We start from the raw sequence: 27,213 nt of genomic DNA on the forward strand, positions 1-27,213 counted from the left end.
TGGGGCTGAAACTCCAATACTTTGGCCACCTGATGCAAAGAACTGAGTCATTGGAAAAGACCCTGATGCTGGGAAAGATTGAAGGTGGGAGGAGAAGGGGACGTCAGAGGATGAGATGGTGAATGGCATCACCAACTCAATGGATGTGAATCTGAGTGAACTCCAGGAGTTGGTGATGAACAGGGAGGCCTGGTGTGCTGCAGTCCATGGAGCTGCAAATAGTCACACATGATTGAGCGACTGAAATGAACTGAACTGAACTGAGGTGACTTTATGACAGCCTGACAGAAATTAAGACCTGCTGGCAAAGTATTTCTCCCATGAATATTTTTATACACAGAAGAATGAACAATGAGAACTCAGCTTCGATAGTTTTTGTTAGGAGATAGATCAGTGGTATCTGGACATGTGCAGTGAACATCAGAGTGGCTGCTGAGGGCTTGGGTGCTATCAGTGGTGATGTTCACAAATGGTCATGGCCTAGGCACCTGGAAGGCAGGGGCCCCCAAGATTCCATGAACCCCTCCCCCTACCAGTTCTGTTATGGCAACTCCAGACGGTTGCCTAGCATGCTGGGTCCCCCTCCTTCACTGCTGTCTGAGTCTGAGCCCCACACAGCACCTTTGGCTCTGAGCTCTGGCATCTTCAACTTCTCCTTGTGGTTGAGAACCCTCTAGTTGTTCCCAACAGTAAGTCAGGAATTCCAGTTTTTGTCATCCCTCAGTGCTGATTAAACCTATGTGATTTTGCTTGTCTTTAATCCCCCATATATTGGGTGTCTCCTCCCCACCCTTGGCTTCTACCCCTTCTACCACATGTCACCATGGCTGTGTGTCTTCCCTCTTTATCGGATCTGAGGGCAGAACGTACCCTCACGGAAATCAACCAGGAGCTTCGGTTGCAGCTGGCAAAGTACAAGCAGGACTTCAGGGACCTCACAGAGAAATTCCTCATATCCCAAGCTACTTCTTACTCCCTGGCCAACCAGCTGCAGAAATACAGTAAGTCTTCGAGGTCATGATCACCAAAGCAATGAACGATCACTGTCTTCCCTCTAAGACACTGTAAGTCTCCAGGATTGGTCTCCTTTTCCCTTTGTCCTTCTGAGTTCCATTCTGACCACAATCCAGGAAAGGTAGTAGTGGCTCTTTTGCCTTCAGTTTCCTGAGGCTGGGAAAACTGAGGCACAAGGACTGGAGGCCTTTTCCAAGTTTGCAGTGATGTGTAGGGTGAGATTAGAGTTAAAATCCCAGACAGTGATTCCTGGTGCAGGCACAGGAGTGCCTGTGTCTCTCAGGAGCAAGCTAAGCTGTGTGGACTGGAGTCTTTTCTGTTCTGTATCGGATCCTGCATGCCTCTTGGCTGAACCTCTGGGACTAATGAACTCCATCAGTTCGAGGTTCCCTGAGATTCCATTGGCAAAGCCCTGTGCCAGTTACACTGGGGTAACGTGTGCTTAGACACTGTAAGAGGGAGGGGATAGGATTTAAAGGAGCTTAAGGATGAGTCTGCTTCTCATTGAAACCATGGTTTCTGTGATGCCATCAAGACAGAGACTGCCTGGTGAGAAGGAAGCTGTGCTTTCTGAGTGTGCAGGTTCTCCTTCCTGAGTCCAAGAAAGCCATGTGACTCTGTGGCAAGATTGAAGGTGTTTTTGGTGAAATCAGACAATCTGCCCTTTCCTCCATCTCCCCACTTGAGCTGGGGAATCTTTGGTGATACAGGTTGACCAGGAGTCCAGGGGAACCTGAGTCTGTGCTATAAGATGTGTGACCAACATGAGGATGATGGTAAGTGGGGGAGATCACCAGCCCCAGTAAAAACCCAGGCAGAGTGTGAGGAGCCCTTTGCACCCACAGTCAGCCTGGCAACTGGAATCATTTTTGCGTGTTCAGTAAGAGCGGCCTGGCGTAAGGACAGAAGTCAAGACCAGGGTACATGCACAACAAGGGCATGAGAGGAATCTTGACAACGTGTGTGTGTGTCACTTTCCTACAGTCATTTTCAATGAAGCGATGAGGGAGTCAATGACAAATGACAGACACAGAGACAAGTAAGGGGTCAAGCCTCCTATTTAAGAAAGTGAAAGGATGAGCTTTGGGGAAAGGACAAACTAAGTTTTATTTGCACCGCTCCTTATGATAGTAACAAAATTCTAGGAAAGAAATTGTGAGGCTGGTGAAGAGGAAATGTCTCACCAGGACCCTGGTGTGGAGGTCACCAGAGCACAGTGGAAAGACGTGGACTCCGGGCCAGGCTTCCTGGGCTCACCTCCCTGCTGGGAACCTTCCTGTGTCTCTGTTTCCTCCTGTGTCTGTGTGGTGCTGTAGTAGTAAGTATTGTTTGAGTTGGAGTGAATGCTGAGTAAATCTGACCAAGCCCTGACAGTCGTGCCCGGCTCAGTGTAAATACACTTAGTTCATAGCTCTACTGTTCCTAATAACACAGACTTTCTCAGTGTTTGGCGTATCTCTTTAGGTCCTTATGGATTCATGTATTCTATTTCACACAAGTGTGTCCAGGTGAGTTTTATACCTTGAGACCCTTGTTCGTTCCTGAAATCCCAGCATGAGGGAACCAGCGGTCCTGTAGTCCTAGGGGCCTTCCTGACCTCACAGGAATCGCCACCCCAGGCCCTGCTCAGGGTCTCACCTAAGAGGCTGCAGGTCTTGGTTCAGTGGCCCAGGATTCAGGGTCCGTCTCAGGAGACGTGAATTCTGACTTTGTCAAAGGGCAGTTCATCCTGTCTATTTACCTTCTGTGCCTAGGAGCTTCTCTTTCCTCACCTCTACAATGGGGACTAACCTCGGTTCAGACGCTGAGGAATCAGATGTGGAAATCTCTCCATTGAGACTGGAGGAGGAGTTACATCCACCACTCAGGTGGCCTGTCCTCCTCCCTTGAAGGCAGTGACCACAGCAGCAAGGCCAGCTTTCCCTGAGGCAGTGTCTCTCTTTCCTCAGAGTGTGAAGCATGTAAGGACATCGTTGAATCCGTGCTGGGGGAGAAGCTGCTGTTTGAGGTGCGGAGGCCAGCAGAGAAGCTGGCAGAGAAGCCAACGCTTGATGAAAGGCTGAGGTAAGGAGGGCAGGGATGATCACGGCGAGCACAGGGCACAATATTATAAAATAGGTGGAGAACACCAGTTGGTGAACCATGGATTCCAGTTGTATTCAGGAAGTAATTTACTTTGCTTTTACATAAACTACTGACTTGAATCTCATTGTGAATTCACTACATTCAAGTGAACCGGGGGCACTCGGCTCATTCACAATGTTGCGCAATCAATACCTTATTTGCCTTTAAACCACACCCCCTCCTGACTGACCACATCCTGGAATCCTTCCTTGACCCTGTGTTCTTACGTTCTTTCCAATTCACACCAGCTTCACCTGCCCACACTCTATATCTGGCTGTGTGCCATTCACTGGACAGTACTTTGTGTTGCCACATTAAAAACACAGAAAACACTTTGTGTATTCTTTAACGAAAATGGGCATGGCTGAGTGAGAAACCGAAGAGACACTTCATGGTGCAGGTTAGGAAGACATTGATGCATGCATGAGCACTCAGTGGTGTCTGACTCTTTATGACCCCATGGACTTAGCCCACCAGGCTCCTCTGTCCATGAAGTTTCCAGGCAATAATACTGGAATGGGTTGCCATTTCCTGCTCCAGGGAATGTTCCCAACTCAGGGATCAAACCTGCATCTCTTGTGTTTCCTGAATTGTCAGTCAGATTCTTTACGAGCTGAGCCACCAGGGAAGACATAAGGTTATCTTTACACAAGGACAAGATGAGTGAAATGTCACAAAATCTTACAGGAGTACTTTCTGATACAGAGGAAACCTTTGTTTACCTTCTTTCTCTTTGACACAGGCCAGTCATCACATACGGAGTAGGAAATGGCAACCCACTCCAGAATTCTTGTCAGGATAACCTGATGGGCTGAGGAGACTGGTGCACTATAGTCCATGGGGTCACAAGAGCCGGACACGACTGAGTGACTGAGCCAGTCATCAGATGTGTGCCAGAATTCTGTTTCGAGGTCTCCTTGGGGATGTTCTCACAGAAATCCCTAACCGCCTTTCATCTAAGTCTTTGCCTTTTACACTTGCATCTTCTATTCCACCTAGGACGTGTGCCACACTAATTCGAAGTCAGGCAAGAGAGCTGACCCAGTTACGGCAGACACTACGGGATGGGAAAGATGACTCTGTCCTGCTCAAGCAGCACCTCGAGGACCTCCTCACCCGCAATGACCCCGACAGCCACCAGGGGCAGGGCTTCCGAGAGAGCCTGTCTGAGGGGTACCGAGTGGCCAAGCGCCTTGCCTGCAAGCTCAGCCCAGGTGAGGGGGCCACAGACCCTGATAGCACTGATCCTCTCCTAGGTCCCCGGTTGATAAGGTGAACACCTCCACTAGGAATGTGTATCAGATTTCCTGTTTCGTGTCCTATGTGGGGCTATGTAGGAGCAGGATTGTCTAAGAGGACAGAGGAGAAGTGCACAGAGTGGACGTCATCATGTCCCAACGGTCTGCTTCCTCCCTGATGGACCATGGCCACTGGGGCAGGAGGCAACATCCAGCCAGCATTAAGGCACAGAAAGGAGGAGGTGACAGGAGGCAGCTTGTTAGAGTCAATAGAGCCCTAGACAAAGCTTGAAGTTCCCAGGTTCCAAGCTGAGTGCTGTGTTCATAACTATGTGAGAATGATTACTTTTCCTTATGTTAGTAACTGTTCTCATCTGTAAAATGGATGAAATAATCTGTTGATGGTAGCTATAGTGATGAAATTTTGGAATATTTACAAATACACTGCAGAAAAAAGAAAGCCCTTCACTTTGTGGTGTTGGATAAGGTACTTGATAGAGTTGGACTGGCATTGGCAAAATAGTTTAAACTGGAGCACTCACTTTCCATAGAGAGACTTTCCCAGATAACACGCAAAAGCCACGTTGAGGAGCCAGGATGTTCCCAGATGGAGGAATGTGGACATGGTTGTTCTCCTTCGAGAAAGGAGGGCATCTTGTGGGACCTGGGAAGCTTTATAAAGGCTGTGTCTTTGGCAGAATTTGTGGCAGGATGGATGATACATTTGTAGAAGTGGAGATGGAAGATGGACAATGTGAGGTGATATAAGGAAGAAAAGACAATTTAAATGTTTGCCCAGTTTCAAGCAGAGGGTGTCCTGAGGATGATCTACCAGTTTAGAAACAGACTGCCTGCTGGATCAGAAATCCATGCTTGGGCAGTTGTTTAAAGACAATGCATTAAAACTTCCATACAGTACTAACTCATACATAGATATTTATGACTCTGTGACCATATGAGTCCTGTGATTGTAGTGGGTGAGGTGACTAGAAGCTGACTGGACACTACTGATTTTGTTTGCAGAAATGTATGAAGATGAAGAGGATGAACAAGCACAAGAAAAACTAACCCCCAGGTAACAATTAACTATCAGTTCAGTTCAGTCACTCAGTCATGTCCGTACTCTTTGTGACCCCATGGACTACAGCACACCAGGCCTCCCTGTGCATCACCAACTCCTGGAGTTTACTCAAACTCATGTCCATCGAGTCGGTGATGCCATCCAGCCATCTCATCCTCTGTCGTCTCTTTCTCGTCCCTCCTTCAGTCTTTTGTAGCGTCAGGGTCTTTTCAAATGAGTCAGCTCTTTGCATCAGGTGGCCAAAGTATTGGAGTTTCAGCTTCAACATCAGTCCTTCCAATGACTATTCTGGACTGATTTCCTTTGGGATGGATTGATTGGATTTCCTTGCAGACCAAGGGACTCTCAAGAGTCTTCTCCAACACCACAGTTCAAAAGCATCAGTTCTTCGGTGCTCAGCTCTCTTTATAGTGCAACTCTCACATCCATACCTGACTACTGGAAAAACCATAGCCTTGATTACATGGAACTTTGTTGGCAAAGCAATGTCTCTACTTTTCAATATGTTGTCTAGTTTGGTCATAACTTTTCTTCCAAGGAGTGTCTTTTAATTTCATGGCTGCAGTCACCATCTGCAGTGATTTTGGAGCCCCCCATAATAAGTCTGGCACTGGTTCCACTGTCTCCCGATCTGGTCCCATGAAGTGATGGGACCAGATGCCATGGTCTTAGTTTTCTGAATGTTGACCTTTAGCCAACTTTTTCACTCTCCTCTTTGACTTTCATCAAGAGGCACTTCAGTTCTTCTTCACTTTCTGCCATAAGGGTGGTGTCATCTGCATATCTGAGGTTATTGATATTTCTCCTGGCAATCTTGATTCCAGCTTGTGCTTCGCCCAGCCCAGCGTTTCTCATGATGTACTCTGCATGTAAGTTAAAGAAGCAGGGTGACAATATACAGCCTTGACCTACTCCATTTCCTAAATGGAACTAGTCCATTCCATATCCAGTTCTCTAACTATTACTTCCTGACCTGCATACAGATTTTTCAAGAGGCAGGTCAGGTGGTCTGGTATTCCCATCTCTTTCAATATTTTCCACAGTTTGTGGTGATGCACACAAAGTCTTTGGCATAGTCAATAAAGCAGAAATAGATGTTTTTCTGGAACACTCTTCCTTTTTCCATGATCCAGCAGATGTTGGCAATTTGATCTCTGGCTCTGCTGCTTTTTCTAAATCCAGCTTGAACATCTGGAAGTTCACAGTTCATGTATAATTGCAGCCTGGCTTGGAGGATTTTGAGCATTTCTTTACTAGCGTGTGAGATGAGTGCAATTGTGGAATAGTTTGAGAATTCTTTGGCATTGCCTATCTTTGGGATTGGAATGAAAACTGACCTTTTCCAGTCCTGTGGCCACTGCTGAGTTTTCCAAAATGCTGGAATATTGAGTGCAGCACTTTCACAGAATTATCTTTTAGGATTTGAAAGAGCTCACCTGGAATTCCATCACCTCCACCAGCTTTGTTTATAGTGATGCTTCCTAAAACCCACTTGACTTCACATTCCTGGGTGTCTGGCTCTAGGTGAGTGATCACACCATCGTGGTTATCTGGATTGCAAAACTCTCTTTTGTACAGTTCTTCTGTGTATTCTTGCCACCTCTTCTTAATGTCTTCTGCTCTGTGAGGTCCATACCACTTCTGTCCTTTATTGAGCCCATCTTTGCATGAAATATTCCCTTCGTATCTCTCATTTTCTTGAAGAGATCTCTAGTCTTTCCCATTCTATTGTTTTCCTCTGTTTCTTTGCACTGATCACTGAGGAAGGCTTTCTTATCTCTCCTTGCTAGTCTTTGGAACTCTGCATTCAAATGGGAATATCTTTCCTTCTCTCCTTTGCTTTTCGCTTCTCATCTTTTCACAGTGATTTGTAATGCCTCCTCAGACAGCCATTTTGGTTTTTTGCATTTGTTTTTCTTGGGGATGGTGTTGATCCCTGTCTCCTGTACAATGTCACAAACCTCTGTCCATAGTTCATCAGGCACTCTATCAGATCTAGTCCCTTAAATCTGTTTCTCACTCCGCTGTATAATCATAAGTGATTTGATTTAGGTCATACCTGAATGATCAAGTGGTTTTCCCTACTTGCTTCAATTTCAGTCTGAATTTGGCAATAAGGAGTTCATGATCTGAGCCACAGTCAACTCCCGGTCTTCTTCTTGCTGACTGTATAGAACTTCTCCACCTTTGGCTGCAAAGAATATAATCAATCTGATTTTGGTGTTGACCATCTGGTGATGTCCATGTGTAGAGTCTTCTCCTGTGTTGTTGGAAGAGGGTGTTTGTTATGACCAGTGTGTTCTCTTGGCAAAACTCTATTAGCCTTTGCCCTGCTTCATTCTGTACTCCAAGGCCAAATTTGCCTATTACGCCAGGTGTTTCTTGACTTCCTACTTTTGCATTCCAGTCTCCTATAATGAAAAGGACATCTTTTATGGGTGTTAGTTCTAGAAGGTCTTGTAGGTCTTCCTAGAATTCTTCAACTCAGCTTCTTCAGTATTACTGGCTGGGGCATAGACTTGGATTCCAGGATATTGAATGGTTTGCCTTGGAAACGAACAGAGATCATTCCGTCATTTTTGAGACTGTATCCAAGTACTGCATTTCGGACTCTCTCGTTAACTCTGATGGCTACTTCGTTTCTTCTAAGGGATTCTTGCCCACAGTAGTAGATATAATAGTCATCTGAGTTAAATTCACCCATTGCAGTCCATTTTAGGTCGCTGACTCCTAAAATGTTGTTCACTCTTGCCACCTCCTGTTTGACCACTTCCAATTTGCCTTGAAACATGAAGCTAACAATGCAGCTTCCTATGCAATATTGCTCTTCACAGCATCAGACCTTGCTTCCCATCACCAGTCACATCCACAAGTGGGTGTTGTTTTTGCTTTGACTCCGTCTCTTCATTCTTTCTGGAGTTATTCCTCCACTGATCTCTAGGAGTATATTGGGCACCTACCCACCTGGGGAGTTCATCTTTCAGTGTCCTATCTTTTTGCCTTTCATACTGTTCATGGGGTTCTCAAGGCAAGAATGCTGAAGTGGTTTACCATTGCCTTCTGCAGTGGACCACATTTTTGTCAGAACTTCCACCATGACCCTACACGGCATGGCTCATAGTTTCATTGAGTTAGACAAGGCTGTGGACCATGTGATTAGATTGGGTAGTTTTCTGTGATTGTGGTTTTCCATCTGTCTTTCAGGAGCTGGTAATGTGTAGGGAAAATATGGACAGGGTCACAAAAGAACAATAAGTACCTCAAGAGAGTCACATGCCGGAAGTGCTTATGGTGTAATTGACCTCACTCAACCCACATGGAAATGTCCCTGTAACTTGGTTGTCTGCTGTCTCTGTGCTACTTGTATGTGTGACCCAAGGCGAATGCAGCACCCTTAGGATTTCATATACACACAGAGAGCGTCTGTTCTCTTCTAAAGCAAGTCCAAGTGAGATAAATATTTGTACACAGTTGTCTTAGATCCTTGGAAGGAAGGTAACTAGCAACAGAATTAGTAAAGAAGCAACTAGAAAAATTAAACACCAGGACAACTGTCCAAAAAAAAAAAAAAAAAATTGGTAGTCTGTGACAATAGTAAGTGAAAGAGGCCTTGGAGGACTTTCAGTTCCTAAAGTGAAGGTAGAACATCACAGAGAGTCTACAAGCTTTAATATCTGCATTCGCTTCACTGTGCATACTCAGTTGCTCAGTTGTTTCTGAATCTCTGTGACCCCCATGGAGTGGAGCATGCCAGGCTCCTCTGTCCATTGCATTTTCCCATAGAGAATACTGGATGGAGATTGCCATTTCCTTCTCCAAGGGATCTTCCTGATCCAGGGTTCAATGCCACATCTCTGCATTGGCATGCAGATTCTTTACCACTGAGCCACCGGGGTAGCCCTTATTCACTTGGCTACTTCATCTTAAATTCAACATGGCTTAGGACCCGGGGGAAGCACTTGGTGTGGAAGTTCATTTGTGCTTCCTGTTCCTGAAAGGACCACCCTGGGATGGTTGAGTCTCCTTCCTCATCAGAGGTTTGTGGCCGGTACGTAGGGTACCTGCTTGTCCCCCTCTCCCATCCCCAGACAGACACACTCTGCTTCATATAAGAGAGGACAGTTCCTTCTCTCTTTAAGGGGCCTGCTCCTTTCCTCTCTGTGACCACTCCCCATGCCTCCTGTCAAAACCAGCCAGAATGGCTTGGGGTCAGATCTTCTTCATTTAATTTTCTGTCATTCCTTTCCCATCTGACACAGCATGGAGTTGCAGGAGGTTGAAAAGAGGGAAGTGCCTGAAGAATCCAAGGATGAATGTGGTTTGATGCCTTCAAGTCTCCAAGGAAGTTCTGACAGCCACCAGCCTTACAGTGATGACAAATTTAAATTTAATGAACTGGAAGTAGACCTTGGTCAGGATGGAGCCTGTGGTTGCTCTCACGCTAAAGAAGATGAAATTCCAACCAAAATCTCAGGTAGCCCCCATATTATTTCCCCTCACAAGCTCTGTAGACCAAAGAAGGTCGTCTCTGGGGACAGGTTGCATAGACACATCTCAGTTGAAACCAGGAAAAAGGGTCTATTCTGGAACACAGACATCAGGTGGGTCAGGGAGCTTGCGTTCTTCCTTTCGCTCCGGGCTTGTCTGTCATCCTGACCCCAGTGTCAGGCATTTGACCCAGATTACTTGTGACAACTCTCAACCACCTCAGCTGGAAATCCACAGGAGGGGTCTGTCAGAACTAGTTTGGAGCCAGTGTATTCTTCCCTGCAATGATCTAATTTTTGTAAATGTTCCTGGCCTCTCCACAAATGATGACAGACCTGCCTCTTTATAAGGAGAGGTGATTTCCAGGTTTTGTTTTACTGCTCTCAGCCCCAGTCTCCCTTTTCTCGATGTTGGCAGGTCTTAGCTAAGATGTTATCTGACACCAAGACAGAGACAACTGTACCATTGCCTTGCTTGGATGTTTCCATGAAGCAAGGCTGGGCTCTGGCAGTTCCTCCAGCTTCAAATGCCATGGTTTTTGTGTAGCACCAAAGATTCCTTTTGATTGGAGGGTTCATACAATTCACTGGGCTTCCCTGCTGGCTCAGATGGGAAAGAATCTGCCCGCAGTGCGGGAGACCCAGGTTCAATCCCTGCATCATGAAGATCCTCTGGAGATGAGAATGGCAGCCACTCTAGTATTCTTGTGTGGAGAATTCCATGGACAGAGGAGCCTGGTGGGCTGTAGTCCATGCGGTCACAAAGAGACGGACACTACTGAGCGGCTAACGCTTTGACAATTCCCCTGTCACTCTAGTCTCAAGTATAAATTCCTCTAAACCATCAACAACCACATAATCTGATGGGACTAAGCAGTACTACAGAAACAATCTAGAAAATAACTCAGCTCATTTTCTAGCATCTCTGTGGAAAATACATTTTTAAGTGCTTATACAGACTCAGAACAAAGGATGTTGGGAGAGATACCAGATCAAGCAGGAAATTTCCTCAATGGGTCTGGACACAGTCCAGACTAATTCTCATAAGACTTAAGTGTCCTAGAATATCTTTGCTAAAGAATTATGTTCTTACACTGAGAATATTAATGTCCTTGTTGTATATGTGTTTACTGAGTAGATATGTGTGAGGTCTGATTGCTTATTATGACCTGCTTTCTCTGAATTTCCTACTAGACAATGAAAATGATCACAAGCAAGGGAGTGGACAAGAGCTCACATTGCCCAGGTAATTTGAAGATCTGTGGGCTGTGAATGTCAGTGGTGACCGCAGGAGACCTCAGATCCAGAGAAAAGTAGAAAGTTCTCTGTGTAACTCTTTCATCTATTCATTCAACTGCAATTATCTCGTTCACAGGGTTGTCATTTATGTTTCTCAACTTTGTGCATTTTAGTTTTTTAATCCTTCAAGTTTACCAATTGACAGTGAGCTTACCCAGGTGGAATAACTAAACCTGGGAGTTCCCGTGCTCATGAGTTTTCTCCTGAGTGGTTAAAGGAGGGGGAGATCCTATGGGTCTTACACTGGTTTGGCATCAGTATGTTGGTAAATCCTGGATTTCAAGGGAAGAAAATATAACGATATTCACATTACAATAAAATATTGAAAAAATAGTTCTTGAAGGCAGAATGTCTAGTCTATAACTCCTTTTTCTCCAACTTGGAAAAACTGATTTTGAAGCTGTATTTGTTCAAATAAAAATTTTAATTGTATGGGATAGTGTCCAAACTCAAACAAATCTTTCACTTCTTAAAAGCTGTGTTCACTTGGACACAGGATATCCAGATCAACACAATGTGTGCAGAAAAGTCTGAACCACTGTCCCGGTCCTCTGTGAGTGCTGGGGGTCAGGACGTCAGCGTGCAGGGAAAATCCGTCTCCTCCTTCAACCGCTGGTTGTGTGCCCAGTGCCCAGAGTACCTGCTGGCTCTCTCCCACCCCATGGCAGCCACCCTCCACTCCACATCAGGAGGAGTTACTTCCCTCCTTAAGGGGACTGTGCTTTTGCTTTCTGTGACCACTCCCAATGCCTGTCATCAACACCAGCCAGATAGCTTGGGGTCGAATCCTCTTAACCTTCTGTCATCCCTTCTCCATCTGGCACAGCGTGGACTTGCAGGATGATGAGGAGAAGGTGGTGTTCCAGCAATCCCAGGATGAGTGTGTTTCAGTAGCTTCAACTCTGCGGGAAGGTTCTGCCTGCAACCAGCCTTCCAGTGATGGGGAATTTGCATTTGATGAAGAGAATGTGGCGTCTGCCGTGGATGGAGCCTGTGGCTGCTCTCAAGCTGAAGAGGATGAAATTCCAACTGGTCTCCCAGGTAGTCTTCAATGTGTCTGCTAGTCTACTCTGGGAGAATTATGCCCTTTGATAGACCCTGGGCTTACATACTGAAGCCTGATTTGAACCAGACTCTATATCTGCATTTAAAATAAGACATTCTATGAACGAACTTTTCTAAGTTTCCTGTCATAGTGGTCCCTGTGGTAAACCACTCTGCCCAAGGCGGTCCTGCCAGACACATGTGTACCTCGGCAGTCGTGGCACAGGAGGTACCTCTCAGGCTTCCTAATTTTGAATGAACCTCTTATCTCACGTGAAATGCTTTAATTTTCATTTCTGGGTAATGTCCCTGAGTTCCTACACCTGTCCAAGGCTGTTGGCATTCTTGTTTATACCTTTGGAGATCTCACTACTTTGGTTCACTTCTACCAACCCATTGTCTCTCTCTTTTCCTTTGACTTACCTTGTTCGAAGTCTTCTGAAACCAGAAGGTAAGCCACACTGTCTTCTTTTGGTATGTTTCTCTGAGGTAAGGCAGGGCTGGAACTTCCAACCTGATGAATGGCCGCTGTTTGCAGCTTTGAGATTCATTTGACTTGATGGTGTGTGGATTCCACTCCCATTATATCTCAGTGTGTAATCACTTATCCCATTAATAAACATTTCAGATGAAAAAAGCCTGAGTGTTATAGCAGGCTGAGGATGTAGCTAAGTTGTTCCCCAAGAACTGTGGGGAAAAGGATGTATTTAGCTGTTTGCACAGACTCAGGACCAGGATACTCTGCCAATGACATATCATATCAAGGACATTCGTCCAATGGCTCAAGAAGGAAACCCAGTGCCTTCTTATGAGGCTCTTTCTAGGGCCTCCTGTATTATTTCTGTCTCAATAGCCTGTTACCACATTGTGAAGACAGGCACAGGATTGGGTGTTTTTGAAAGGTATTTGCCTGATATAACTCTTCTGTTAATTTATTTGCAGAAAACCGGAATGATCATGATGACCTGAAAGGCCCAGAGGTGGTTGCCCCGAGGTAAGTTTGCATATCTGTGGGCTCCTATACAGTGATGACACCTGCAGACCTCTGATCCAGGGAAAAACAAAGTGCTGAATATATTGTGTCATCACTTTTGCCCACCAGTATTATCCTATTTCATAATGTTCTCTGCTTTCACTGTGGTACTTCTATTGTTTCCCATTTCTTATTTACTTGTCAAGTTTAAATGCCAAGTCCGTTGACCCAGGTGAACTAAGTCAGAGTGCTGTTTTTGCACTCAATTTTTATATCAGGTGTGGTTTACAGAGTGAGATGCGTATCTGCTTTCTGTTTGGTGTTAGCATGCTGGCATGCGTGTCATAGTGATGTCAATGCAATGTGAATGGAAGTGTGAGAGCCAGTGTTCTCTGTCCCTGTATGTGAGGCGTGACTGTACCATCAGAGGGAATTCAGTCTGTTCATCAGCCTGTTATTTGGCCAGAGCACTGAGCACCTGCTGCTCTTTCTCTCTTCTGCCCTGTAAAACCTCGCTGTGTCTCACGCACACAACAGAGTTTTCTCTCTCTAATGGATCAGACCCTTGACGTGCTTCACCACTCAAACATTCCATCAAATCCAGATAGGATTCTACAGTTTCTCCTCAGTCTTGGCTTAATCTTTTGCCCTCCCTCCCCCACCACGTTCAGCAGACCGCCGCCACAGATGAGGGAGAACGGTGTCCCACAGGACTCTCTGGATGCATACTATCTGACTTACTCGGTTCTTCCTGACCTGTCAGACTCCTTCTGGCCTTATAGGAGCAATGCCATCTTCTCACCTGAGGACGTGGATGTCTCTTATGCCCGGGATGTAACCAGTGAGTATTTTCTTGTGATAGAGCTCCACCTGGATGCCCAGGTAGACTCTGTATTCTTTGTACTCCTCGCCTCTGGGGTGCTGAGATTTGTCATCCCTGTTGGAAGCTCTGTAGACAGTGATTTGAATCAGACTCTGTGGTAGAGTTTTAAGTACAGACATCAGGTGGGTCTGGGAGCTGTGCTGTCTTCTTCATTCAGGTGAAGCCCATGGGTCAGGCCCCAAGTTAGATCATGGACCCACGGCTGGTGCGACACACTGACTCACTTGTACGTGTGCAGGGGTCCGGAGATGACTGTATTTTTCCTGATTCCTGTGCAATGTCTCCACTTGCCCACAATGCTCCCACTTCCATACCCAGTTGTCCCTTGAACTTCCGTGCCTTTCAGAGGTGCTCACAGCCGTAGGTATTTGTTGCTTCCCTGGTGTCACTGCTGTCACCCCCAGGGTTTGTCTCCTCTAAATTGCTCGTCTTAGCAAGCCAATCATCTGGACCCCAGGATGCAAAGAGCCTCCCATCACCTTGCTTGTATGTTTCCATGAAGCAAGGCAGAGCCCTGGCATTTTCCCACCCCATGAATGACTGCAGGTTCCGTGTAACAACTAGGATTTATGTGATTCGAGGTTTTCTTCATTCCACTCATCATTCTGCTAAAGCATTCAGCATATGATGAGAAAAGCCTGAGTATTACAGTATTCTGCCAGAATGCAGGTGGGCTATTCCCAAGACTCTGTGGGGAAGATGAATCTTTAACTTTTTACTCAGTCTTGGAAGAGAATACTGTGGTGAGGATATACCAGGGCATGGAGATCTTGCCTGATGGCACAGGAAAGCAAACCAAGGAGAGTCTGAGATCCAACTTGAGGCATCTGGAATATCCTTCTTAAATAGCCTATCATCTCACTGCTGATATTGTTGTCCCTGTGGCAGTATTGGACACTGGATTATTAATTTACACAGTGAGATCTGCTTAGTGTTTCTTGACTTCTCTGAATTTATCCTTAGAAAATCTCACTGATCTTGAGGACGAGGAAGATCAAGACATCATCTCTTCTAGGTAACTATGGAGAAACACGGGTCTAACGTCAGTGGTGACATCTGGTCATCTCACATGCAGGGGAATCGGAAAGTGCTGAACATGCCTATTTCTTCCATTCAGACAACCACAAATTGTCCCTGTAACAAGGTTGTCTGTTTTCACCCTTTATGAATCCCTCTCAATTATAGTAACTCTCAGTCAGTTGAAGCAGGGCTACTGATCAGCCACAGGATTTCTTGTACTCCTCTGTTTGTTCCTTTTTATTAAAACCAGCATGCAATACTTAGCTGCCTCTGTCACTCTGGGTGACGACCTTGGCAGGTATTTCATGGCAAAGAAAGTAACTAGGAAAAAAAGTCATGTCACATTGCATATTTGAAAAATTGGTCTTGCAAATGCAAGATTTCTAGGAGTCTATTATGCTGCCAGAGCTGGTATTCCCTTGTATGCAGCATGTAAATTTCAACAAAACTTATGTTGTATTTGAAGTCTCCTTGATGTTCTAAGGACGTGTGTGACACGACTATGTGTCCTGGGGTGGCTCATCTCCTTCCTTCTGAACTCATTTCTTCTCTGTGCTCAGAGCATCTCATGCTCACCCTCCCTCACTCTCTCTCTTTCCCTTTGCAAGCGCCCTCAGGCCCCAGATGGGAGTTGTAGGGGGTGGGGATTGTTATACCTCCCTCTAAGGGGACTCCCATTTGTGTTTTGCAACCTATCCCTTAACCCTCCCATCAAAACCAGCTATGGCTCCAGGTTGACTAATCCCTCTTGTTTAACCATCTGCTCTCCCAACCCCACAAATCTCAGTGTGGAGCAGCTGGTGGTAGAAGAGAATGAAGTCCAGCCGGACTCACTGGATGAATGTTATCTGGCTGCTTCTGTTGGCCATCATCTGGCAGGCTCCTGTCATCCTTATAGAAGTGCCTCCTTCCCAACAGAGAGAAGAGAAGTTTTCTTGGCTCTAGATGTAAACGGTGAGTACTCCCAGGCAGCTTCTTAGGCTCAGGTTGATTAGAACTATGTTCTCAGTTTTAATTTTTAGAAGGCATCACGAGCCTTTGCATTCTTCTTGCCCCAGACTGCCCTCTGTCACCTGAACTCATCTCATCTGCACAGCCTTGTGGTGCCAAATCAGACCAGAGAGGGCAAGTGGAGGGATAAGGGCAGAATCTCAGCTACCACTGTCTCACCTGCAGGAATTTGTATAACAGAGCTCTTTTTATCAAGATAAGAATCCTTATAGTCATGAAATTTTGTTGCTAATTTTATTTCTTGAATAGTTTCTGGCAAGCTCTCTGGCTTTGCATTCATGATTGCAGTCTGCTCCATATTTGTAATGAATGTTATATTGTTCCCCACTCCAGATTCTTACCCCTGGGCTGCCTACCTCCCTCTGAAGCATTTAGATACGTGATTGTGAACATCAAATCTGCCGATACCCTGTAATTTCCATGAAGCCAAATATCTGTCTCTGTTGTTCCATCCTCTAGAAACTCCTGTGTGTTTCATCCTTTGTGCAGCAAAAAGGACTCTTCCATGTGTGGGTTATAGTTTCAATGTTTTACACAATCTCAGTGGTATAATCTCACGGAAACTATCCATAAGCTGTGCATATGATAGGGCTCTTGACCTAATTTATGAGCCAGGTCTCCTTGGGTAGCAGTTCATAGGGTGTGGAAATTAAAACCTAGTATGAAATCGTTTTGGGCTATTTTTTTTTTTTTTTACTTTTTCTTTAGGAGATGCATTTTTATTGTTAGGACTTTGACTCATAAGATCATCTTGATAAACGAGGAGAAACTCCATTATGTATCAGACTATATCTTACTTCTTTAAAAATGATATTGGGCATATAAATGCTGTCCGTCAGTCCGTTGGTGCCTTTTCACATTGGAAGCAGTTTCTTTCTTATTTCCCATTCTTCCCTGAGGAGCAGAGAAGCAAAGGTTTTCTCAGGATCACAGTAGTTCACAAACCAGAAAGGGAACACACGGTTATTGTGTGCCTGTTGTCTGCCAGGCTGCTTACTAAGCGAGCTCCAAGTGCACCACAACCCCTTCAGCCTCCCAGGTACCCTCTCAGGGAGCTGTGGTGTCTCATGGTGGAGCCGAGGGCACTGATGCTCAGCGAGGTGCCTTCACTTGCCCCGGCTTCCTGGCCACTGGCAGGTGGGACACTGACCTCTCCTGGGCCTGACTCCCTGGCTCTGGCTGTGTCCTCTCCTCTTAGCAGTTGGACCATCAGTGACTAAGAGAGGATGTTGCTCACCTTTTCCTCTTTGCCCTGAACCAAATCATTTGCAACTATCTTAATCTTCAACAGAAGTTGCCAGAGGGTTGCAGAGAACCCTGTGGTCCCTCACGCAGATCTGCCAGCTCCCAAACCCTCTGTGCACTCTGTCCCAGGACCAGAGCCAGTGGCTTCTGCAGCCCCTCCAGGTGGAGCCACAGCTCCTCAGGGCTCTCTGGAGAATCAGCCAGGATGAGAGTCCACGCCTCTCCCCACCTCCTGCCCCCAGGTCACCTGCTGTCATGACGGGTCCAGGTAGACTTTGAATTTGGCTGTGCTGAAGCCATTAAAAAACTGTGGTGCTCTATCTCAGAAGCACTGACAGCCGGGTGTGGGTTCCTGTGAAGAGGATGAGTGAGGCTCAACCATGTGTCTCAGATGTGTGTTTGGGATGTGTGTGATATGGCCCAGGCCTGGCAGTCCATTGTTCACGATGGGCCAGGAAAGGCCACATCCCCACAGATGGATTGAGATGAGTGAATAGAATATCTAATCTATGCAGGGATCCATCCTGTGTCTTGATTCTCATGATAACCCGAGGACAGTGTGGATAGCTATTATGCAGCCATGTGGGTACAAGTCATCAGCTCTACCCCGTCCTCTCTGGACAAGGAGAAACCCTGCAGAAACAACACAAACACTTGATTTTTAAATTACAAGTTGATCTTCTATTGGAGGCTTTTTCCCACACTAACAATAATGGGCAGTATTATTGATGGTTGATAAAATGTTTGGTTATTTTATATTCTGTCAATGCAGAGAATATTCAAAGCATAGCTTTAATAAAACCCCATTCTCAAGAAAAGACAAATAAAATTAGATGATGAAATTACACAATGACAATTAAAAACAATCCTAGACATTGATTCAAGATAACATTGGAGAATAAGAGGATATGTAGTTTTGACAGTTCTTTCAACCACCAAACATTGTACAAGGATTTGCCCTTCAGCCCAAATGAATTATCATAAAATCTGATTAAGTGTCCTAAAATATGATGATTAGTGATTAATGAACTTTGCCTAGTGAAATACGAAGGGCACACCAGACTGAGAGAAGTGCTTCTGGAGAAAGCCCTGGAAGCTCACAGAGGCTCCTGGTACAGGCCTGGGGTCAGAAGGGGGCCAGCCTGAGTCCTGGGAGGATTTGCAGTGGGAGTTGTGGGAAGTGATGTTGCAGAAGAAAGAGGGACTAGAAGACAGGAGCACTGGAAAGGCGGGTGAGGAGGATAGATTTGGGTAGCAGGGAAGGGAGGACGAATTTCCGTAAACTGAGGAGCATGTGATGAACCAGGATTGGGGGGTGATAAGACAGGTGAGCTTTGAGAGTGTGGAGAGGACTGAATCAGAGAAAGCAGTTAGAAGGAGGTTGGATGAATCTTTGATGAGAGTCAGACACAGATGCTCTCTGGAAGACTAAGAGATAACAGGCACATGAGAGACAGTTACAGAAACACACCTTGTGAGGGTGCGGATGCATAAGCAGTAGGTGAGAGGAGAGCCCCCTGCAGTGTAGAGCAGCCCTGGGGGCTGTGACCTCACATGAGCCTGACCTGGACCGGATGAGGGTACTTCACGTCTTTGATTAGCCCATGTTCTGAGGATATGTACTCATTTCACAGTAGAAACATAAGCAGATTTCATTAGCAGCACTGTCCAGGCACCAGTGGAGGGACGTGTATTGAAGGAGTATACGTATATTATCTCTCTAAAGAGACACATTGCTTTGAACTGTATCCTGAAAAACTGGGATATATTTGATCCCCAGGGCTTAAAGGAAACACCTGGTCTCCCTATGTGATCCTGCATGGCCACGGTATCCATTGGAGGAGGGTGAACTGTGGCCAGTTGGAGGGTCTGTTAAGTATAATAGTGTTCTACAATTAGACCAGTTCTGTAAGGAACAAGGGAAATGGGTAGAAGCAATGGCAACCCACTCCAGTACTCTTTTCTGGAAAATCCCATGGACGGAGGAGCCTGGTAGGCTGCAGCCCATGGGGTCGCTAAGAGTCGGGCATAATGAGCGACTTCACTTTCATTTTTCACTTTCATGCACTGGAGAAGGAAATGGCAACCCACTCCAGTGTTCTTGCCTGGAGAATCCCAGGGACAGAGGAGCCTACTGGGCCGCCGTCTATGGGGTCCCATAGAGTCGGACACGACTGAAGCGACTTAGCATAGCATCAAAGAGACACAACGGTGTTCCCAACAGGGTCTCAGCCCTCTCCTCTACTAGTTCTAGTTGCTAATACCATCCATCCCCACTCTGCCCCATGTGGGAATAGAGTTTATTCTGTATATACAAGTACGGGTAAGTGGAAGGGTAGACAAAATTTCAAGCAAGGAAGTTCAAAAGGGTCTGGAATGTACTGTATTTTCTCAGCTCAACTTCTAGTGGTACCTGAAGCCTTCAGGCCAAATGTCTCTCCCTGTTCTTTTATTCCTGTGGGTATATATTAACAACTCTTTCTCCCCCATGCCTAGAGGCCTGTCTAGAACCTTCTCTCTAGGCTACAAGACTAAGGCTAATAACAGAACAAGAGGCTTGACCCCCTGTGTCACCCAAACCCTCTAGACTCAAGTGGGTGATTTCTCATTTCAAGAAATTGCAGCCTAGCCCCTGCCTTCTCAGCACCCCAGTCACAGCCATAAATATGGCATCTTCTTCACACCGATGTCTGCTTTTGCTGTCTGGGGTATTGGGTGGTTTCACTCATGGGCTGGGACAGCAGAAATGGGAGTCTGGGAGGGCTTAGCAAGAAAAAGCTTCCATTGGTCCTACTGAACCCTCTTTTACTTTCAGGGGACACCTGGGAGGACTGTCACCGGGGATCTGTGAGTTTCCCAGGGTCAGAGGTGCCAACTTCACAGGCACAGCTTCAGGAAAGCACCCACGTGACTGACTGTCTGCAGGGGCAGCTGGACCAGCATTTTGACTGTGGTGACAGCAAAGCCGTGCTTGGTCTTTCTTCCACCAACTGGGGCTTTACCTCCAACCCTGATTCTGGAAACCAAGGACCACTCTTTCTAGGTAAGAAAGAAAAGGGGATTAGGAAGCTCTGGTCCATGTGCTGGTCGTCACAAAGCTGTGGATGGAGGAGGCAGTGGGCCTCTCCCACGCCCGCTGTCGGCCCAGTTGAAACCTCTGACGCTCTAACAGCGTCAGGTGGTCAAGAGCCTGGACTTAGGACCAGCTCAGCCTCAGGCCCTGGTTCTGAAAATTCTCGCTTGTTTAACTGAGCCAAGTTATTTATCTTCCTAGGTCTTTGCCTCTCTGTCCCTCATCTGAACTCTTGAAAAATTCTATCTCCTTTGCATATTGTTGGGAATCTTAGACAATATAATGTCCAGGGCATCTGATTCGCTAAAATTTGTTTGATAACCACTATGAATATACAATATCTAAGAATTGTGTCTTTCTGGTGCTTTAACACTTATAAAACGATTGCACAATCATTGTTTCCTCTACAGTAGAATGAGCTTTATAGTCCCCACCTTCTCTACACCCCATCTTCCCTTGTTTTCTGAGAAAGGTACCTTGGCCAATATTTTCCTCTCCTTTCAACATCCGTCATCAAGGCAATTTACTCCTGTTGGGTGCGCTCAGTAACAGTGTATTAGCAACATTCAACAGGAGTGTAAACAGTGGCCCTGCAACTCAGTCCCATGTTTGCTTTTCATATCCAGTTTCTTTTCCTTATTTTTCCCTCATTTTAAAATAAAGGGCTACCCTCATTCTTGAAGTGCACCCATCAGTCTCTTTTATGACACTCCATTTAATTCATTCTTTCCACTCATCTCCATGTCCGTCTCCTAGTTTTCCTCTCCTCTGGGTCCACCTCTGTTCAAATTTCCTTAAAAGAGCTTCCAGACCCTCACATCCATTTCATCTGGGACGTATTCATCCTTACCCTGCATCGCTCTCCACATCCTCCACTGGAGCCTGGCGCTACCTGGCGCTCATCCCCCAGGCTGTGGCCTCATCTGAGGAATGAGGAGAGACCCACGTCCTCAGGCAGAGCTGAGATGAGAAGGAGCCCCCTTGTGGCAGCATGGAGAGTCTCAAGGGAAGTGCTCAGGGAGGGCAGGGATGCAGAGCCTGACAAGAGCCACTAGGTCTCGTGGAGTTTGTTGTCTTCTCTTCCCTCTCGTCTCTCCTTGTGCTTGGCCTCCCACATTCCCAGCCAGGACTGAACCCCACTGGCTCAGTCACTGTTTCCTGCTCACCTTCCATGGAGACCTGAGCAGGAATCCAGGCTTCACAGCAGATTTTGCAGCCAAGGCTAGTTTTAATGCCCTTTACTTTCACACCCCTTCACACTGTGACTCCCACCCGCCCCCCGCCATATCTCCTAGTTCCTGTCACCAAACAGAGTTTCTTGCTCATTCTTCTTATTTTTCTATTTTCTTTTCCAAAGTCAACTCATCAGGAAGCCAATAGAATGATCCATTCAATAGCTCGAATCCTTCATTCATTTATTCCATCACAAACACACTCACTTGTGAGGTTTCTTCCATTTTATCATATTGTCTATGCCTTATTTTAATTATGTATAATATCATATGTAGTGTGTTTACATTATATGAAGTGTATATTGATGCACATTTAAAAGTTTTCCAATTTAGACTTCCCCACTTCTTTTCTCTCATGAGGTTTTCCTTCAGCTTTGACTTTGCTTCATCTCTTCCCTCCCAACAGTACAAACTGCATCCTGTAGGTGTTTCTTGCCTCTGTCTTTTCTACCTAGGAATTTTTTGTTGTCATCCATTTCATTTTTCTTGCTCATTTATGGCATTTGGAAAGATGTTTGCCCTGTGGCACACTTAACAATACTGGGTAGTATAAGGAAAGTCAGCAAAAAAGAAAACACAAAAATATCTCCATGTCTTCACCTACCCATGGGCTTTCAGATGACCTTTCATGTTCCTGCACACTTTCTGTACCTGATGTCCTTCTTGGGTGGAGGAGTGAGTCTTTGTAAATCATGAATAACAATGGATCCTGTTGGCTGTGGTTTTATCTTCAGAGCTGGGTGCTTCCATCAGCATGAAGAACCCTCCCAAGCTGCAAGGTGAGGGCTCCACAGCGAGCACACACGAGCATCCAGTCTGCAACAGGATTAAGGGCTTAAGTGTCCTGAAACAGAAGAGCATCAGAAGAAAACTGCTGTTTGGCAAGTGGAGACTAGCCTGCAGATTCCCTGGCCTTCAAGCGTAGGGTACAGAGGTAATCCCATGCACTTCTTCCTTATGCTCTTGATCTGTTATGGCTCAATCTCCCACTAATTTTTCTCTTCCTCGTTTGTTCACTCAACAGCTGACACTACCTCTGTGTGGTCTTTCCTCTCTTTTGGGGGCTGCCACCCTGCAGGGCCCTTGATCTCAGTGTCGTGTTTCCACTCTGACCTCTACTGTTTCTTCACTGCTACCGTCCTCACATTCCCTCTGACCTTTTGTATTAGCCACAAGGAAGCCCAGATCCATGGTCCTCCTCATCAGAATAGCAGCATTTAAGCCTCTGAGAACGCTGGCCTTAAACCACACACATTCTCCGTCTCTTCACCTTACTTTCCCCACCCCTGCCTCCACGTCCACTGCCTCTTTCTTCCAGGATCACGTCATAAGGAATCACTCGCATGTGAGTTGGCTTCTGGAGAAATGAACCTAGGACGGCCCTTAACCCTCAGCTTTTCCACCTGAATAAGAAATGCCAGAACTGAAGGGAAAAGCCTTGATTACTAAAATAAAATAAGAACCTGGGTCATAGGTGAGCGTGCTGGACTGGCCCGAGTCATGATTCCCCTCAGCCTAGGATAGGCGGAACTTTGCTAACGTGCAGGGGGCTTCCAGGACCTCACTGGAGCTGGCATTCGGTGGAGGGCAGTAAATGGCCCCCTAAAGGGACATCGGGGAAAAGGAGATACAGAAGCCAGGTTTTCAAAATACATAGAGCATGAGATGGACAGGCATTCAGACCTCTCCAGTTTTACTCACATTATTCCTTCTCCATATTAGTAAAAGCCCAGAAAAATGAACTGAGTTGAAACCTGAGGCCAGGGAATGTAGGACAGCATTATACTGAATTAAATTTGGGCCACATTTATGAAGACCCAGGGAGCTACACAAGAATACAAGGTAATCATTGCTTCAGACAATCCAATGGAGAAGGTCAATTATTTATATGCGAGTAACAGAGAAAGACCAAAAAATCTTTAGGGCCAGTGGAGAGACGTCCATATTGGACTAGAAGGAGGAAATAAAAAGAGTGGCATGAAATAGTGTAGGTCTAGTGAGTAGTTCTAAATCATGCTATTGTAAAATGAGAACGGATTGAGTTTTGAGCTAATATGAATGCCTTAACTCAATCCATTGAAATTCTGATTTTAAAGTTCTGGGGATGAGGTTTGGATATCAGTATCTTTTAAAGCTCTGCTAATATGCATCAAGGATTAGAAGCACTTTGGGTCTGATAGGATATAAGTAACCAATATGGCAGTGGCCTATGAGTGGCTGCTTCCTAAAAAAGCTGAATATCAACAATTAAGGGAATTTGCATTCTTCTCTCAACAGAACTATTTGTACAGCCTGGAGAATATAAAAGAGAAAAAAGGAGACGTAGATAGTTAGATATATCTATATCTATATATATAAGTTAGATATATAATCTCTCTGTTTGGATTCAAATTTCTCACAATTTTCATAGTGCAAGATTAAAAAAAAAATTACATAGAACCCAAAGTATAAAATGGACCCTCCCCTTGCCATAAGAATAAAATTTAGTATTTCCTTTTCTGCTGTTAAAATGCAACTTGCAGTTAGCTATTCACTAAACATGTTTCACAGACTACTAACTGGCTCAGAACAGCAGGTTCAACAAATTTTTTTTCATTGAATATATTCTTTATGCAAAAACCCATAATGAATATTAGGCCTTATCCTGCTATAGTTATCCTTTTACATACCCTTCTATCAGTTCAGTTAAGTTGCTCAGTTGTGTCCAAATCTTTGCGACCCCATGGACTGCAGCACGCCAGGCTTCTCTGTTCATCACCAACTCCCAGAGCTTGCTCACACTCATGTCCACTGAGTAGGTGATGCCATCCAACCATCTCATCCTCTGTCGTCCCCTTCTCCTCTTGCCTTCAATGTTTCCCAGCATCAGGGTCTTTTCTCAGGAGTCAGTTCTTCACATCAGGTGGCCAAAGTATTGAAGTTTCAGCTTCAGCATCAGTCCTTCCAATGAATATTCAGGACTGATTTCCTTTAGGATGGACTGGCTGGATCTCCTTGCACCCCAAGGGACTCAAGAGTCTTCTCTAACACCACAGTCCAAAAGCACCAATTCTTTGACACTAAGCTTTCTTTATGGTCCAACTCTCACATCCATACATGACTACTAGAAAAACCATAACTTTGACTAGATGGACCTTTGTTGGCAAGTCACGTCTCTGCTTTTTAATATGCTGTCTCAGTTTATCATAACTTTTCTTCCAAGGAGTAAGTGTCTTTTAATTTTATGGCTGCAGTCACCATCTGCAGTGATTTTGGAGCCCAAGAACATTAAATATCTCTCTGTTTCCATTGTTTCCTCATCTATTTGCCATGAAGCGTTGGGACCGGATGCCCTGATCTTCGTTTTGTTGAATGCATAGTTTTAAGCCACCCTTTTCACTCTTCTCTCACTTTCATCAAGAGGCTCTTTAGTTCCTCTTTGTTTTCTGCTATAAGGGTGGTGTCATCTGCATATCTCAGGTTATTGATATTTCCCCTGGCAATCTTGATTCCAACTGTGCTTCATCCAGCCCAGCACTTCGCATGATGTACTCTGGATAAAAGTTAAATAATCAAGGTGAAAATATAAAGCCTTGACATATTCTTTTCTCAATTTGGAACCCGTCTGTGTTCCATGTCCAGTTCTAATGATGCTTCTTGACCTGCATACAGGTTTCTCAGGAGGCAGGTAAGGTGGTTTGGTATTCCCATCTCTTTAAGAATTTTCCATAGTTTGTTGTGATCCACACAGCCAAAGGCTTTGGCCTAGTCAAGAAAGCAGAAGTAGATGTTTTTCTATGTTTTTCTATACACTAGCATAAAATACTAGGAGAGACTCTTTCTTTGAGAAAAGTTTGAGAAAAAGGTGATGAAAATTCAGTATAACTAAACTGAATGCTCTTTCACTTCAGAGTTTTATTTGTGTAGATGTCAAGGATATTCCTAGAAATGCCTTAAGGTAGATCCAGCATGAAATGAAATCACCTTCATAGCATTTTGGTGTCCATGGGATGCGAATGGCTTGAGACACAGTTACACTCCCTGCTCTCTTTTTGCTAATTTTATTTTGAGTTTTCACCCTTTCCATTCATTCCTCAGTCTCTTTGGAGCAGGATTTTCCTGGAAAGCCTTATTCCTGTCCATGAGGATGACCAAACAGCCTCTATTAACTGTTGACTCCTCCAGATTGGAGCCTTCCTCTTCTCCTCTCCCTTCCCGCAAATGTATAGGAAGGGCCTGTGGCCTGGGTTGTCAGTAACAAGTCATGTGGTTTTGGATAGTCCTTACATCCTTGAAAACATAGCTCCTCCTCTGTGAATTATGGAACTGGACTTGGATTCGTTCTGAGGTCCCTATTGGTGCTCACAATCCAGGACTCTCTGGTAGCCTGCTTCTCCTCCTCAGAAGGCAGGATGAAGAGGTAGAAGAGGGTATCTTTCTCAGTTGAGGATCCTGTGCTCCCATAGCAGTCTGTTTCTAATTGTGTATGAGGGATGCTCAGCACGTCCATCCCTCAACATGTGGGAAAGTGTACAGATGAAGGGGATTCAGGGGTGAAATGACTGTTGAGGATTGAGTGGTGGGGGTCCATTTAAGGCTCAGAAGCAGCTTTGAGCTGAGATATCACCAAGCAAGGTGGGGTGAGGACTGGGGTCCTTAGATGCTGCACCACAGGCTGGATGAAAGTTTAGGGAGCTATTCCTTCTAACTCATGGATCTCACTTTTCTCTCCAGCCAGCCTGTGGCTCTCCCTTCAGCTCGTCCTGTCAGCAGGAGCTCTGTCTGCCCCTGGCCCCAGTCACCATGTGGCCATCCCTCCAGGCTCAGCAGGACCTAACAAACACTCACGTTTCTTCTCTCTCTCTCTCTGTCTTTCACAGATACCAATTATTTTAGGAACTAAGAAAAGATATTGTCAAGTTGAGAAACCACACTATAAAATTCCCTTTTCCATTTGATGAAAAACAAAATCTACAACAGCAACTCAATTTAAACCTCAGCAACACTGGAGGGATCCTTTCCTGAGAATGAACATCCCAACCAACAAGCACTCTCCACACCCCAAGGGACAGAATTGATGGGAGTAATCCCAGCATCAGCCTCGGAATGTAATCCTCAGTAAGGTGATCAATGCTCAGATGGACACAGAGTTTGGAAAGACCTTAACTCTTGCTCCTCTAAATATCCATCCTCCACACACCAGCATGGGAACAACTGCAAGAAGACAACATATCAACCCGGTCACTCTTTGCCACCAGGTGGACTGTGCTCAAAGCAGACAGCGTTTACTATGCATTGTTCTCGCTGAAAGTGTTCATCCTGTGTTTAATGTTGAGGTAGATATCAGATAACTCCAGAATTTAGACCTTTGAACCACACAACTGGCCTTTCTTTCTTCAAACAGTCGATGTTTGCAACAAAGACAACAAAAAGGAGAAGAGATGTTTTAGGTCCCAAAGGACTAAGCAGATTGTGTTACTTTATTTCTTTAGTCCTTCGGAACCTCAAAC

The 27,213-nt window shown here is 45.4% G+C and overlaps 1 protein-coding gene across 1 annotated transcript; it reads left to right on the plus strand.

Moving 5' to 3' along the window:
- The first annotated feature begins 527 nt into the window (after positions 1-527).
- Positions 528-26,826, plus strand: LOC133245168 (neuroblastoma breakpoint family member 4-like). Its single transcript, XM_061413152.1, has 12 exons — positions 528-1,001; positions 2,964-3,078; positions 4,138-4,352; positions 5,400-5,451; positions 12,070-12,284; positions 13,230-13,281; positions 13,932-14,101; positions 15,107-15,158; positions 15,951-16,117; positions 20,235-20,462; positions 22,459-22,658; positions 26,584-26,826. The coding sequence occupies exons 1-11, from the start codon at positions 824-826 to the stop codon at positions 22,647-22,649; spliced, it is 1,635 nt and encodes a 544-aa protein (XP_061269136.1). The 5' UTR covers positions 528-823; the 3' UTR covers positions 22,650-22,658; positions 26,584-26,826.
- The last annotated feature ends 387 nt before the right edge of the window (positions 26,827-27,213 follow it).

The sequence above is a fragment of the Bos javanicus genome, chromosome 3 (genome assembly GCF_032452875.1).
Source record: "Bos javanicus breed banteng chromosome 3, ARS-OSU_banteng_1.0, whole genome shotgun sequence".
Taxonomy (NCBI): domain Eukaryota; kingdom Metazoa; phylum Chordata; class Mammalia; order Artiodactyla; family Bovidae; genus Bos; species Bos javanicus.